Here is a 17,077-nt window from a genome sequence, read left to right as displayed (position 1 = left end):
TCTGGTGAGGACCTATTATTTCAGCAGTGAGACATTTTGTTGTTGTCCATATAACGTCTCTGTTTGTTAATGTACTGCCTGCTGCAGTGCTCATTTGCATCTTATCACAGCAGTTAATTAAATAAAGAGACCGAATATAAAATGAACTGAAAAGGGAAAATTACTGAAATATAATGTTTAACCTCTTACATCTATGGGGGCGCTATTTCATTATTGGATAAAAAAACGTGCCCGTTTTAAGCGCAATATTTTGTCACAAAAAGATGCTCGACTATGCATATAATTGACAGCTTTGGAAAGAGAACAAAAACTGCAAAGATATTGTCTGTGAGTGCCCCAGAACTGATGCTACAGGCGAAACCAAGATGAAACTTCAAACAGGAAATGAGCAGGATTTTTGAGGCTCTGTTTTTCATTGTCTCCTTATATGGCTGTGAATGCGCAAGGAATGAGCCTGCCTGATCTATCGTTTCCCCAAGGTGTCTGCAGCATTGTGACGTATTTGTAGGCATATCATTGGAAGATTGACCATAAGAGACTACATTTGCCAGGTGTCCGCCCGGTGTCCTCCGTCGAAATTGGTGCGTCATCTTCAACTGCACGTCTTTTTCCAAGCGATTCAGAGGAGAAAGTAGACATCCACAAACGATATATCAATGAAGAGATATGTGAAAAACACCTTGAGGATTGATTCTAAACAGCGTTTGCCGTGTTTCAGCCGATATTATGGAGTTAATTTGGAAAACAGTTCGCCGTTTTGATGACTGAATTTTCGTTTTTTTTGGTACCCAAACGTGATGTACAAAATGGAGCGATTTCTCCTACACAAAGAATCTTTCAGGAAAAACTGAACATTTGCTATGTAACTGAGAGTCTCCTCATTGTAAACCTCCATAGATCTTCAAAGGTAAATGATTTTATTTGAATCCTTTTCTGGTTTTTGTGCAAATGTTGCCCGCTAAATGCTACGCTAGCTATCAATACTCTTACACAAATGCTTGTTATGCTATGGTTCAAAAGCATATTTTCAAAATCTGAGATGACAGTGTTGTTAAGAAAAGGCTAAGCTTGAGAGCTAGCACATTCATTTCATTTCATTTGCGATTTTCATAAATAGTTAACGTTACGTTATGCTAATGAGCATGAGGCTATAACTGGATACAGGTTTTTTTCATAGCCAAACGTGAACAAAACGGAGCGATTTGTCCTACACAAATAATATTTTTTGAAAAACTGAACATTTGCTATCTAACTGAGAGTCTCCTCATTGAAAACATCTGAAGTTCTTCAATGGTAAATGATTTTACTTGAATGATTTTCTTGTTTTTGTGAAAATGTTGCTGGCTGAATTCTAGGCTTATAGCTATGCTAGCTATCAATACTCTTACACAAATGCTTGTTTAGCTATGGTTGAAAAGCATATTTTGAAAATCTGAGATGACAGTGTTGTTAACAAAAGTCTAAGCTTGAGAGCAAATATATTTATTTCATTTCATTTGTGATTTTCATGAATAGTTAACGTTGCGTTATGCTAATGAGCTTGAGGCTATAAATAGGATCCCGGATCCGGGATTGCTCGATGCAAGAAGTTAATTTCCCATTCATGAGATAATGTCTTAATTTTGTCCACATGCAATTATAACATGAGATGAGGAGACAGACTTATTAATGAGAAGGAATGTTCCCATGGATGTTTGGCTGATGTATTGACAGAGGAAAAGGGACTGTATGCTGTATGCGGGTTTGTGTGTGTGGGGGGTTTCCAATCCAGCCCAGACCTATCTAGCCCTATTGGTCCCAACTTAGTCCAGCCCAGCCAAGGTGAGCCCAGCCCAACCTAGCCCAGCCATATCCAGCCCTATTCAGCCCTATCCAGCCTATCCCAGTCAGTCCAATCCAAACCAGCCCAGCACAGCTAATCCTGCACACTGTGTCCATATGTAACTGAGCTCAACTCAACTCAGACTGAATGTTATGGTCCAGCTCCCTGCAGGGTGTTAGCAGGACCACTGTTGGTTCTGTACAGACAACACCCATCTGCCTCAGAGTAAAAGCCACTTAGCCCCTCCATCAATACAGAGCACGGATAGATGGATAGACAGAGAGAGGGGGATGACAGCCTGACGGAGTGTGGACCACATACCATCCTCTCCCTCCATCCCTGGGTAGCATCAGGCGTATGGTGATTTATTATTACTGTGTGGGGGAGAGTTCTAGGCAGGTCACTTGTGATATAAGTCAGTATTCGACGTCCAACCATGTCTGAGGACACATGGAGATGACGTGGGAACCAGCCACTAGGGTCAACAGTGAACACTGTTAGCTTCAAATAGGTTTTGGTGTTGCTAGGATGTTCTGGGCGGTGATGGCGGATGGGCGCTAGCATCTGCCTCTGATTCCAAAGGTTGCAAGTTTGAATCCAGCGATAGGAAGTTGTTTTGTGTTGTTTGTTTTTTTTGCCTGTCCCAAACCCTAACTGAAAAAATGGGTCGTTAATGTCTCAACTCAACCTTAAACACTTCGAAATTCAATGATTGGAACAACTTCAAAATGTGATGTTTGAGAAACGTGGATAAACGTTTAATTTTGACACGAGACTGTGAGAACAAGTTGGAGATTTCCTCCTATACCCCCAATCTCCCTCTCTCCACTCGCCTTCTCTATTTCTTTCCACTCTCCCTCTTTCCTCTCTCTACTCTCCTCTCTCCCTTTTTCCACTCCTCCTTTCTCCACTCTCCTTTCTCCCTGTCTCCACTCCCCCCTCTTTGCTCTCCACTCTCCTTCTCTCCACTCACCTATCTTCCTTTTGCCCCTCTCACTCTCTCCAATCTCACTCTCTACACTCTCATCTCGCTTCTCTCCACTCTCACTCTCGCCACTCTTTCCACTCTCCACTCTCATCTCTGCCTCTCTTCACTCACTCTTACTTTCTCCACTCTCCACTCTTCCTTTCTCCACTCTCCCTCTCCTACTTTCTCCACTTTCCCTCTCCTACTCTCTCCTCTCTCCCGCTCTCCCTCAGTCCCACCCTCAGACCCACCATGCATACTCATGTCTGACAATGTGCAACTGTCAATTGTTCTTACTTTTTTAAGGCACTCGTCATCTTGTCAAGATACTGTTGATAACTTTCTTTTTAGACGCCACAGTATAAATGTGACATGAGCTTACAGTACACTCTGATATTCATGTATCTGTCCTCTCAGTTAACTTCCGCTGCCTTCTGATTCTGACCCACTTTACATTTCCCAAAGAGCTACGGTCATCACATCCTGTGTGGTGTGTGTGTGTGTGTGTGTGTGTGTGTGTGTGTGTGTGTGTGTGTGTGTGCATGCGCGCCGGTGTGCAGGTGTGTGGGGGCTTGTGTGTGTGGGCCGGTGTGTGTGTGTGTGGGGGGACCGGTGTGGGTGTGAAGGTTAAGCTCTCCCTCAGGCTGACTGACAGTAGAGTACCTCACTCCAGCGAGGAATGAAGAAGGTCAACAGAGATGGGAGAGAGAACGAGATGAGACAGAGATGGCAAAGAGAAAAAAGGAGAGATGACAGTACAGATGAAGTAGAGACTGAAATACAGAGAGAAATATCCCCCATGCTCATCCGTCTTTAGTCACATGACAGATGGGACTGCAGAAGTCACCTCAGATATCACTCTACACGCACACTCACACGCACGCACGCACGCACGCACACACACACACACACACACACACACACACACACACACACACACACACACACACACACACACACACACACACACACACACACACACACACACACACATCTCAGCCCCTCCTGCCTGTGACCTGTCTGGAGTGTCCCTTGCTCCCCCATGCCATCATGGCCCCTCCCCTCATCCCAAACCCCCTATAGCTGCTCTCTATCCCCTCATGCCCATGCCTCTCTCTCCTCTTCCCGCTGTGGCACACTACCATGTTATACTCTAGAAGTCTCTGTTGCCATAGTAACATGACTATGTTATGTAGTAAGCTGTAGCTCCACTTTGCATGTAGTCCATGATGAAAATATGAGTAAATTCAATGGAACTTTGAAATATCTACGGTAGCAGAGAGCAGGATGTGCCATTTGACGGAGAAGCCTTGAGTGACAGAATGGACACTTTCTCATGAATGTCCCAGTCACCTGATTATCTCAACCAATCATTGCTAGGCAAGATTCAGTACTTTCTCAGTGTCTAAACAGCTTTGTGATTTCACATTTTATCAATATTTACAGATGAAGAGTTTGTTATTAAGGCACAAGAAAGTTCACTTCCAAAAAGGCATTTCCGCAAAATGCCTTTTATTTCGTTCTAATGTAAAGGGTCACAGTGTGTGTGTGTGTGTGTGTGTGTGTGTGTGTGTGTGTGTGTGTGTGTGTGTGTGTGTGTGTGTGTGTGTGTGTGTGTGTGTGTGTGCATGGGGTGTGTGTTTCCTGTACTAAAGATGTGTGTGTTGATGTGTAGTTCCAGGTGGAGATGTGCCGTCCATGCACACCATGCGTACGCAGAGGCCCAGCACCATGTTGTCTGATGTTAGACAACTGGTCTCCAGCAGGGGCAGTCTCAACTTACGCAACGATGACGGGGTCACTCTGGTGAGTACCTACCTGATCTCCTCGATTATCTCCCTCTCTCTCTGTCTCTCTTTCTCTCTCTCCCTATTCTCTCTCTCTCTCTCTCTCTCTCTATTCTCTCTCTTTATATGGCTCTCTCTCTCTCTACTCTCTCTCAATTCAATTCAATTCAAGGGCTTTATTGGCATGGGAAACATGTGTTAACATTGCCGAAGCAAGTGAGGTAGATAATATATAAAGTGAATATAAAAAGTGAAATAAACAATAAACATTAACAGTAAACATTACACATACAGAAGTTTCAAACCAATGAAGACATTACAAATGTCATATTTATATATATATATATATATATATATATATATATACACAGTGTTTTAACAATATACAAATGGTTAAAGGACACAAGATAAAATAAATAAGCATAAATATGGGTTGTATTTACAATGGTGTGTGTTCTTCACTGGTTGCCCTTTCTTGTGGCAACAGGTCACAAATCTTGCTGCTGTGATGGCACACTGTGGAATTTCACCCAGTAGATATGGGAGTTTATTAAAATTGGATTTGTTTTCGAATTCTTTGTGGATCTGTGTAATCTGAGGGAAATATGTCTCTCTAACATGGTCATATATTGGGCAGGAGGTTAGGAAGTGCAGCTCAGTTTCCACTTCATTTTGTGGGCAGTGAGCACATAGCCTGTCTTCTCTTGAGAGCCATGTCTGCCTACTGTGGCCTTTCTCAATAGCAAGGCTATGCTCACTCAGTCTGTACATAGTCAAAGCTTTCCTTAATTTTGGGTCAGTCACAGTGGTCCGGTATTCTGCCGCTGTGTACTCCCTGTTTAGGGCCAAATAGCATTCTAGTTTGCTCTGTTTTTTTGTTAATTCTTTCCAATGTGTCAAGTAATTATCTTTTTGTTTTCTCATAATTTGGTTGGGTCTAATTGTGCTGTTGTCCTGGGACTCTGTAGGGTGTGTTTGTGTTTGTGAACAGAGCCGCAGGACCAGCTTGCTTAGGGGACTCTTCTCCAGGTTCATCTCTCTGTAGGTGATGGCTTTGTTATGGAAGGTTTGGGAATCACTTCATTTTAGGTGGTTATAGAATTTAATGGCTCTTTTCTGGATTTCAATAATTAGTGGGTATCGGCCTAATTCTGCTCTGCATGCATTATTTGGTGTTCTACGTTGTACACGTAGGATATTTTTTGCAGAATTCTGCGTGCAGAGTCTCAATTTGGTGTTTGTCCCATTTTGTGAAGTCTTGGTTGGTGAGCGGACCCCAGACCTCACAACCATAGAGGGCATTGGGCTCTATGACTGATTCAAGTATTTTTAGCCAAATCCTAATTGGTATGTTGAAATTGATGTTCCTTTTGATGGCATAGAATGCCCATCTTGCCTTGTCTCTCAGATCGTTCACAGCTTTGTGGAAGTTACCTGTGGCGCTGATGTTTAGGCCAAGGTATGTATAGTTTTTTGTGTGCTCTAGGGCAGCAGTGTCTAGATGGAATTTGTATTTGTGGTCCTGGTGACTGGACCTTTTTTGGAAGACTATTATTTTGGTCTTACTGAGATTTACTGTCAGGGCCCAGGTCTGACAGAATCTGTGCATAAGATCTAGGTGCTGCTGGAGGCCCTCCTTGGTTGGTGATAGAAGCACCAGATCATCAGCAGACATTTGACTTCGGATTCTAGTAGGGTGAGGCCGGATGCTGCAGACTTTTCTAGTGCCCGCGCCAATTCGTTGATATATATGTTGAAGAGGGTGGGGCTTAAGCTGCATCCCTGTCTCACCCCACGACCCTGTGTGAAGAAATTTGTTTTTTGCCAATTTTAACCGCACACTTGTTGTTTGTGTACATTAATGTTATATGTTTTACCCCCAACACCACATTCCATCAGTTTGTATAGCAGACCCTCATGCCAAATTGAGTCGAAGGATTTTTTGAAATCAACAAAGCAGGAGAAGACTTTGCCTTTGTTTTGGCTTGTTTGGTTGTCAATTAGGGTGTGCAGGGTGAATACATGGTCTGTTGTACGGTAATTTGGTAAAAAGCCAATTTGACATTTGCTCAGTACATTGTTTTCATTGAGGAAATGTACGAGTCTGCTGTTAATGATAATGCAGAGGATTTTCCCAAGGTTACTGTTGACGCATATTCCACGGTAGTTATTGGGGTCAAATTTGTCTCCACTTTTGTGGATTGGGGTGATCAGTCCTTGGTTCCAAATATTGGGGAAGATGCCAGAGCTAAGGATGATGTTAAAGAGTTTTAGTATAGCCAATTGGAATTTGTTGTCTGTATATTTGATAATTTAATTGAGGATACCATCAACACCACAGGCCTTTTTGGGTTGGAGGGTTTTTATTTTGTCCTTTAACTCATTCAGTGTAATTCGAGAATCCAGTGGGTTCTGGTAGTCTTTAATAGTTGATTCTAAGATCTGTATTTGCTCTTTATTCTTTGTTATAGAGCCAAAAAGATTGGAGAAGTGGTTTACCCAAACATCTCCATTTTGGATAGATAATTCTTCATGTTGTTGTTTGTTTAGTGTTTTCCAATTTTCCCAGAAGTGGTTAGAGTCTATGGATTCTTAAATTACATTGAGCTGATTTCTGACATGCTGTTCCTTCTTTTTTCATAGTGTATTTCTGTATTGTTTTAGTGATTCACCATAGTGAATGGCGTAGACTCCGGTTTTCCGGGTCTCTGTTTTTGGTTGGACAGGTTTCTCAATTTCTTTCTCAGATTTTTGCATTCTTCATCAAACCATTTGTCATTATTGTTAATTTTCTTCGGTTTTCTATTTGAGATTTTTAGATTTGATAGGGAAGCTGAGAGGTCAAATATACTGTTAAGATGTTCTACTGCCAAGTTTACACCTTCACTATTACAGTGGAACGTTTTACCCAGGAAATTGTCTCAAAGGGATTGAATTTGTTGTTGCCTAATTGTTTTTTGGTAGGTTTCCAAACTGCATTCCTTCCATCTATAGCATTTCTTAATGTTACTCAGTTCCTTTGGCTTTGATGCCTCATGAGTTGAGTTGAGTTTATTTTTATTTTTACAGGGACAGTGCACATTAATCAACGTTTCAGTAAAAGTGCCGGTTTTAGCCAGCCGGCTAATTTTCAACCGCAGTCCCTGGGCAGGTTATTAAAAACAATTACAATATAGACAATAGCAACATAGAACAAGCAAGACATAGCAACATAGGACAAGCAAGACGTAGCATACAGACAGAGCAACATAGAGCAAAAAGCAGCAAGACAAAATTCATAAAAGCAACAAAGTGTTTCCACACCTCACAAGCTACAGACAACAGACAACATGGAAAGCGGCAACACACAGCTAGGGACCATGTTCACAAATCTGATTGACCTTTAGCCATGTCTTCAAGCATTTTGTGAAAATGTGATATGTGGTTCAGTTATGTGTGTCTGATGGCAGTGTATTCCAGACATGGGAAGCTCTCACAGAGAATGCAGATTTACTAAAGGTGCTTTTCCTTAGGGGAACTATACAGTCACCTCTCATGGCAGACCTTGTGGATCTGCTGCCATATGTCTGGGTTTTCTGTTTAACAAAAATATTGAGTGGAGGGGGAGCCAGGCCTTTAAGGATCTTGAATACAAGACATGCGTCGGTGTATTGCACAAGATTTTCCCAACTCAAGAGCTCATGCTTTCTAAGGATGTGACAATGATGATGGCTATTGGGCTTCCTATCAAGCACTTTGAGAGCCTGTTTGTAGACAGACTGAATAGGTTTTAATGTTGTACAGCAAGCTTGGGCCCAACTAGTCAAGCAGTATGTTAAGTGGGGAGTATCATAGAGTTGAAGTACAGTTTTGCTACCTCTGTAGTCAAACAATTTCGTATAAATCGGAAATTAGCTAGGTTGAATTTAGTTATTTGAATTACCTTTTTTACATGCTTTTTAAAAGAGAGGTTGGAATCAAGTATGATGCCAAGGTACTTAAAATCGGATACCACCTGGAGCTTCTCCCCTGACACATAGACATCTGGCTCAGTAGCATCTGTTGCCCTCTTTGTGAAGAACATAAAAACATTTTTTTCACATTGAGATGCAAACACGAGTCACTGAGCCACTTTGTAACCTGGACCATTACAGTAGTGAGTTCTTGTGCAGCTTGTTGTTTGCTCTTTGCATGCACATATATCACTGTATCATCTGCATACATTTGAACTTCAGACCCAGTACAGACAGAAGGCAGATCATTAATGTACAGGCTGAACAGGAGGGGCCCCAGTATTGACCCTTGGGGCACGCCCACATCATAGCTACGATAGGGCGACAGCTCATTGCTCACTCTGACACACTGAGTTCTGCCTTCAAGGTATGATTTCATCCATCTCAAGGCATCAGGGGAAAAGGGAAAAAATTTTGTGATGAGAATCTCATGGTTAACAGTATCAAAAGCCTTCCTTAGGTCCAGAAACACAGCCCCAACAGCACCCCCTTTGTCCATCTTGGATTTCACATTTTCCAGAAGAAATCATGATTGTGTATTGCTCTGTTTAAGTAGACTGTGATTTTGCTGTGGTCTGATAGGGGTGTCAGTGAACGCTCTGAGAGACTCTGGGTTGAGGTCAGTGATAAAGTAGTCTACATTACTACTGCCAAGAGATGAGCTATAGGTGTACCTACCATAGGAGTCCCCTCGAAGACTACCATTGACTATGTACATACCCAGCGTGCGACAGAACTGCAGGAGTTGTGACCCGTTTTTGTTGGTTATGTTGTCATAGTTGTGCCTAGGGGGGCATATGTGGGAGGGAATGCTGTCACCTCCAGGCAGGTGTTTGTCCCCCTGTGTGCTGAGGGTGTCAAGTTCTTGTCCGGTTCTGGCATTTAGGTCGCCACAGACAAACCGAAACAGCCCTATCTGGTGCAACAAACACAAAGACAGGAAACAACCACCCACCAAACCCAACACAAAACAGGCTACCTAAATATGGTTCCCAATCAGAGACAATGACTAACACCTGCCTCTGATTGAGAACCATATCAGGCTGAACACAGAAACAGACAAACTAGACACACAATATAGAATGCCCACTCATATCACACCTGACCAAAGAAAACATAGAAACATACAAAGCAAACTATGGTCAGGGTGTGACATATAGGTAGCACACAGGAGGACATTTTTCTCTGTTAGGATAAGTTCCTTTTGAATTTCTAGCCAAATGTAGAATGTTCCTGTTTTGATTAATTTAATGGAGTGAGTTAGGTCTGCTCTATACCAAATTAGCATACCCCCTGAGTCCCTTCCCTGTTTCACACCTGGTAGTTTGGTGGATGGGACTACCAGCTCTCTGTAATCTAGAGGGCAACCAGTGGGTCCGTCTCCTCTATACCAGGTTTCTTGCAGGATGACAATGTCTGTATTACCGATTTCTTTGGTGAAGTCCGGGTTCCTGCTCTTTAGGCCAAAGGCAGATGACCTCAGGCCTTGGATATTCCAGGATGATATAGTGAAGGCTTTTTGTTCCATAGAGTGTCCAATGTTGTTGGTGGTGGTTTGGCCTCAGGCCAGTAAGTGTGAGCAGAGCCTGCTGAGCATCTGGTACATGCCATTGGCTTGGGCGAGTGTGAGAGTGGGGGTTGGGACTGTTTGCCCGCTCACTACCTGGGCGTATGTGTGGCTTCCATGTTGAGGCCCTCTTTGCGGGGGTGGGGTGCATGGGGTGGGCAGGAGTGGCATAGGTCTGATCTGAGGGGGCCTAAATGGGGTGTGGGCATGGTTGACGTGGGGGTGTTGATTGGTCGGGGTGGGGGTGTGGATGTGTCTGGGGGTGCTGTGGTCTGGATGTCATTCCTCTTGGCGTGAGTCCTCTATGTGTAGGTCCGGGGGGGGGGGGGGTCCTGCAAGTCTGGGAGGGTGTCTCGCTGGTCTGGGTGGGGTGTCTATTGATCTGTTGCTCCTGTGTGAAGTGTTGGGGATACGTTTGAGAGCGATGTCCTTTAGAGTTCGGGCAAAGGTGCAATAGCATTCAAGTTTACTTAGATATTTCGTGGTGTCTTTCCAATAGGTGATATATTTATTTTTGTTTTGTGATGATTTGTTTGGGCCAGATTTTCTGACTACTGTCCTGAGGCTCTATGGGGTTGGTTTGGGTTTGTGAACTGAGCCTCAGAACCAGCTGGCTGAGGGGACTCTTCTCTTTTTTCATCTCTTTACATTGTAGAGCTGTGTGATGGAATGTTTTGGGTCACTTGTTTTTAGATGGTTGTAAAATTTTATGGCTATTTTTTCTATTCAAATTTGAATGGGTTATTGAGCCAATTCTGCTCCACATGCGTTATTTGGAGTTTTTCTTTGCACTTGCAATACAGTCTTGCAAAACTCTGCATGAAGTATTTCATTTGAATGTTTGTCCCATTTGGTGGATTCATTACTAGAGATTGGACCCCATTCTTCACTGTCATATAGAGCAATTGGTTCTATAACCGATTGGAACATTTTGAGCCAGATTCTAATTGGAATTTCGATTTTAATGTTCCTTTTAATGGCATAGAATGCTCTTCTTGCTTTGTCTCTCAGCTCATTCACAGCCATGTGAAAGCAACCTGTGTTGCTGATATTTAGTCCTAGTAGATATGTGTGGTTTTTGATGTGTTCTAATAGAACTGTGTCCAAATAGAATTTATATTTGTCATCCTTATTTCCGGACCTTTTTTTGGAATGTCATTAAATTAGTTTTTTTAGGTTAATGGTCAGAGCCCAGGTCTGACAGAACCTGTGAAAATGATCTAGGTGCTGCTGTAACCCCTCTTTAGTGGGAGACAGCAGCACCAGGTCATCTGCGTACAGCAGACACTTGATTTCAGTGTTGTGTAGGGTGATACCAAGTGCTTCCGATTCTTATAATGTTTTTGCCAATTTATTAATGTAAATGTTAAATAGTGTTGGACTTATTGGGCAGCCCTGTTTCACTCCCTGTCCCTGAGAGAAGAAGTCTGTTTGCTTGTTGCCAATTTTAACCGCACATTCGTTTTTAGTGTACATTGATTTAATAACATCATATGTTTTCCCTCCAATACCACTTTCTATTAGTTTATAAAAAAGACCTTTGTGTCAAATTGAATCAAATGCTTTCTTGAAATCTACAAAACACGAGTACATTTTGCCTTTGTTTTGGTTTACTTGTTGTAAATGTGATTTGTTGTACGGTAATTTTTTACAAATCCAATCTGCTCAGGACGTTGTGTTCGTCAAGGAAATGGTGTATCCTGCTATTTATAATACTGCAGAGAATTTTCCCCAAGTTGCTGTTAACGCAAATTCCTCTGTAATTATTTGGGTCAAATTTGTCTCAATTTGACCCAAATGTGATCAAACCCTGTGTAACGGGATTCTTCCTGGGAAAGAGAGGCGGACCAAAATGCAACGTGGTTGAAGTTCATGTTTTTTAATAAGAAAACTAAACATGAACATAATACAAAACAATAAATGTGGACAAACCGAAACAGCCCTATCTGGTGCAACAAACACAAAGACAGGAAACAACCACCCACAAAACCCAACACAAAACAGGCTATCTAAATATGGTTCCCAATCAGAGACAATGACTAACACCTGCCTCTGATTGAGAACCATATCAGGCCAAACATAGAAATAGACAAACTAGACACACAACATAGTATGCCCACTCAGATCACACCCTGACCAAACAAAACATAGAAACATACAAAGCAATCTATGGTCAGGGTGTGACACCCTGGTTCCAAATATCAGGGGAAATACCTGCAAGTGAGGATAATGTTGAAGAGTTTGAGTATAGCCAATTTGAATATGTGGTCTGTATATTTCATTTAAAATTAAAATACCATCAGCACCACAGGCCTTTTTGGGTTGGAGAGTGCATCGTTTCTCCAATAATTCTTCTTCTGTAATTGGGGTATCCACAGGATTCTGATAGTCTTTGACTACTGATTCAAGGATGTATAGTTTCATGTATATATTTTTGTTCTGGGCTCTTTGTTATATTGCTGTAAAGGTTTGCAAAGTGATTTCTCCACATATCCACATTTTGGATAGCCAATTCCTCATGATGAGGTTTGCATAAATTATTCCAATTCTCCCAGAAGTGGTTTTATTCTATGGATTCCTCAATTCCATCCAGGTGATTTCTAATGTGCTGTTCCTTTTTTGTTCTTAGGTTATGTTTGTATTGCTTCAGTGTTTCCCCATATTGAAGGCGTATATTTTTGTAGTCTGGTTCTCTGTGTTTTTGATTAGATATATTTCTCAATGACTTTCTTAGATTTTTGATATCATTATCAAACCATTTTTCATTTTCTGTTATTTCTGGTTTGCTCTTATGCTTCTTTAGATTAGCCAAGGTGTCTATGTTCTAGATTAATGGATAAGGCGGTCTCAGGTGCAGGACACAGGTATGAGTAAAAATCGGAGCTTTACTCAAAATAAGCAATGTTCCAACAAGGATAAACATAAATATCCAGAGCACAAAATGAAACCACTTGACAACGACAATCACGCACAAAATGACAATCACGCTCTGGAAGCCAGAGGGTTAAATAAGGAACAATGATTATGGAATGGAAATCAGGTGTATACAATGAAGGCAAAACCAAAACGAAAATGAAATATGGATCGGTGGTGACTAGAAAGCTGGTGACATCTACCGACAAACGCCGCCCGAACAAGGAGAGGGACCAAATTCCGTGGAGATCGTGACAGTACCCCCCCCCCCCCCTTGACGCGCGGCTCTGGGATCCGCGGACCGCTCCTCTGTGTCATACATCTGGGACAGTGTGTCTGCCTTAACGTTCTGGGAACCTGGTCTGTTGGACAGGGTGAAAACAAAATGGGGGGAAAACATGGCACACCTCGCCTGGCGAGGGTTCAGTCTCCTCGCCGCCCGGATGTACTCCAGATTGCGGTGGTCAGTCCAAATGTGGAAAGGGTGTCTAGCCCCCTCAAGCCAATATCTCCACGCCTTTAGAGCCCCGACAACAGCGAACAGATCCCGGTCCCCCACATCAGTTTCGCTCCGCCTGGCTGAGCTTCTTTGAAAAGAAAGCACAGGGGCGGAGCTTTAGTGGCGTACCCGAGCGCTGAGACAACACAGCCGCTATCCCAGCCTCGGACGGGTCCACCTCAACTATGAATGCCAAGGAGGGATCAGGATGAGCCAGCATGGGAGCCGAGGTAAACAGAGCCTTCAGGTGACTAAAAGCCCTGTCCTCCCCAGCTGACCACTGCAGTCGCACTGGTCCCCCCTTCAGCAAGGAGGTAATGGGAGCCACTACCTGACCAAAACCCCGGATAAACCTCCGGTAATAGTTGGCAAACCCTAAGAACCACTGCACCTCCTTTACCGTGGTTGGAGTAGGCCAATTACGCACCGCTGAAATGCGGTCATTCTCCATCTCCACCCCTGACGCCGAAAGGCGGTACCCTAGAAAGGAGACGGACTGTTGGAAGAACAGACATTTCTCAGCCTTGACGTACAGGTCATGCTCCAACAGTTGACCAAGCACCCTGCGTACCAGGGACACATGCTTGGCGCGTGTAGCGGAGTATATTAGAATCATCTATATATACCACTACACCCTGCCCGTGCAAGTCCCTGAAAATCTCATCTACAAAGGATTGGAAGACTGATGAAGCAGTCATCAACCAGTACAGCATGACGAGGTACTCATAATGCCCAGAAGTGGTGCTAAATGCTGTCTTCCACTCATCTCCCGCCCGGATACTCACCAGGTTGTAAGCGCTCCTGAGGTCCAATTTTGTGAAGAAGCGTGCCCCGTGCAATGACTCTGTCACACTGGCTATGAGAGGTAGCGGGTAACTGTACTTTACCGTGATCTGATTTATACCTCGATAGTCAATACACGTGCGCAGACCTACATCTTTCTTCTTCACAAAAAAGAAACTCGAGGAGGCAGGTGAAGCATAAGGCCGACTGTATCCCTCTCCCAGAGATTTGGTGACATATGTTTCCATAGCCGCCGTCTCCTCCTGTGACAGAGGATACACTTGACTCCTGGGAAGTGCTGCGTCTACCAGGAGATTTATCGCACAAATCAAATCAAAGATTTTATTTGTCACATACACATGGTTAGCAGATGTTAATGCGAGTGTAGCGAAATGCTTGTGAATGGGGTGGTAATTGAGTTGCCTTCTTTTTACAGAAGGCGAGTGCCAAATCGGCATATTCGGGGGGAATGTGCATTGTGGAGACCTGGTTTGGACCTTCCACCGTAGTGGCACCTAAGGAAATAACTACACACCTTTCTGAGCACTGACGGGACCATCCCTTGAGAGCCCTTTGTTGCCACGAAATAGTGGGGTCATGAGAGGCCAACCAGGGAAGTCCCAACACAACAGGAAGAGTCGATCAGGAAGAGACTAATTCTCTCCTCATGACCCTCCTGCGTTATCATACAGAGTGGAGCTGTGACCTACCTAATTAGCCCTGACCCCAAAGGACGACTATCTAAGGCATGTACAGGGAAGGGAACATCAACAGGAACAATACGGATCCCTAATCTAAGTGCAAAAGCATGGTCAATGAGTTCCCAGCTGCGCCTGAATCTACTAGCGCCTTATGCTGGGAACACGTGGAAAACTCAGGAAATTCTATATACAACCACATGTGCGCAACAGGGAGCTCTGGGTGAGTCGAGTGCCTACTCACCTGGGATGATCCACCAGCGCTCCGCCTGCTACTTTGACTCCCTGGGGAACCACCCCAGCACCGGCCAGCAGTGTGCCCTCTGTGGCCACAGGTGGTGCAGGGAATGGTCCCCCCTCCGGTCCCCCTCATAGCAGCACCTCCCAGCTCCATCGGCGTTGGATCGGAAGTGCTGGGGGATGGAACTGACGGACCCCATTCCGGACATCCGCAGTAGGCCAACAGGTTATCCAGTCAGATGGAGAGGTCCACCAGCTGTTCAAGGTTAAGGGTGGTGTCCCTGCAGGCTAGCTCCCTACGAACGTCCTCGTGTAAACTACACCTGTAGTGGTCGATCAGGGCCCGCTCATTCCATCCCGCGCCGGCGGCCAGAGTTCGAAAGTCCAGCGCAAAATCTTGTGTGCTCCTCATCCCCTGTCTGAGATGATACAAGTGTTCCCCCGCTGCGCGGTGAAATCCTCGTAATTGTCCAACGTCGGTCCTTCCCTTCCCCAGATGGCGTTGGCCCATTCCAGTGCTTTGCCAGTCAGACAGGAGATGAGGGCGCTCACTCTCTCGCGTCCCAAAGGGGCTGGCTGAACGGTTGCCAGGTAGAGCTCCAGCTGGAGTAGGAACCCCTGGCACCCGGTAGCCGTTCTGTCATACGCGAGAGCCGAATCCCACTGGATCCTGGTGAAGGAGGGGTGGACATTGGTGTAGGTTGTTGTGGGAGCTGGGGTGATGATGATGGGGTTGCCGGAAAACCCCTCTCTCTCATCGTTCCATGGTTTGCAGGATGTGATCCATGGCTGTACCGAGACTCTGTAACATAGTTGCGTGCTGCTGGACATGCTCCTCCACAGGTAGATGAGGGCTGGGTGCACCTGCTGACTCCATAGTTGTGGTGCGTGATTCTGTCAATGTTCTAGGTGAATGGACAAGGCGGAGTCAGGTGCAGGACACAGGTATGAGTAAAAATCTGAACTTTACTCAAAATAAGCAACGTTCCAACAAGGATAAACATAAATATCCAGAGCACAAAATGAAACCACTTGACAACCACAATCACGCACAAAACAAAAGGGGAAGCCAGGGGGTTAACCTGTCTAGGACTGTGGTTCCTCCCCCAAGTTTATGTTCCAAACGGCCAAATGTACACCTTCATTGCTGAAGGAGAATGTTTGTATTGTATTTTTTGGCTACTAATTGCTTTTTGGTAGATGTCTGTCCTATTTGCCCTCCATCTATAGGTCTGTTTAGTCCCATGTAATTTATTGGGCCGTGATGCTTCATGGTTGGGTTCTGCTCTTCTCAGATACACTGTGATTTTACTGTGGTCTGAGAGAGGTGTTAGTGGGTTAGTGGTCACTCTCTCTCTCTGTCTCTTTCTCTCTTGTTAACATTTCCAAAGCAAGTGAAGTAGATAATTAATAAAAGTGAAATAAACAATAAAAATTAACCTAATTTCTTTTTTAAGGTATTTAATAGCAATAGCAAGGCTATGCTCACTGAGTCTGTGCATAGTTAAAGCTTTCCTTAAGTTTAGGTCAGTCATAGTAGTCAGGTATTCTGCCAATGTGTACTCTCTGTTTAGGGCCAAATAGCATTCTAGTTTGCTCTGTTTTTTTGTTAGTTCTTTCCACTATCTTTTTGTTTTCTCATGACTTGGTTGGGTCTAATTGTGTTGCTGTCCTGGGGCACTGTGCGGTCTGGTTGCGAAGCTTGCTTAGGGGACTCTTCTCCAGGTTCATCTCTCTGTAGGTGATGGCTTAGTTATGGAAGGTTTGAGAATCGCTTCCTTTTAGGTGGTTCTAGAAATGTTCTGGATT

General features: G+C 44.0%; 1 protein-coding gene across 1 annotated transcript in view; it reads left to right on the top strand.

Annotated features, from left to right (window-relative positions):
* LOC135519092 (unconventional myosin-XVI-like) overlaps positions 1-17,077 on the top strand; it is a 290,319-nt gene that overhangs the window by 94,775 nt on the left and 178,467 nt on the right. Inside the window, 1 exon segment of the mRNA XM_064944150.1 lies at positions 4,465-4,595. Within this exon segment, the coding sequence (XP_064800222.1) occupies positions 4,465-4,595 (131 nt within the window).

This window comes from Oncorhynchus masou, chromosome 29 (assembly GCF_036934945.1).
Source record: "Oncorhynchus masou masou isolate Uvic2021 chromosome 29, UVic_Omas_1.1, whole genome shotgun sequence".
NCBI classification, from domain to species: Eukaryota; Metazoa; Chordata; class Actinopteri; order Salmoniformes; family Salmonidae; genus Oncorhynchus; species Oncorhynchus masou.
This window is presented reverse-complemented; position numbering and strand designations above follow the sequence as displayed.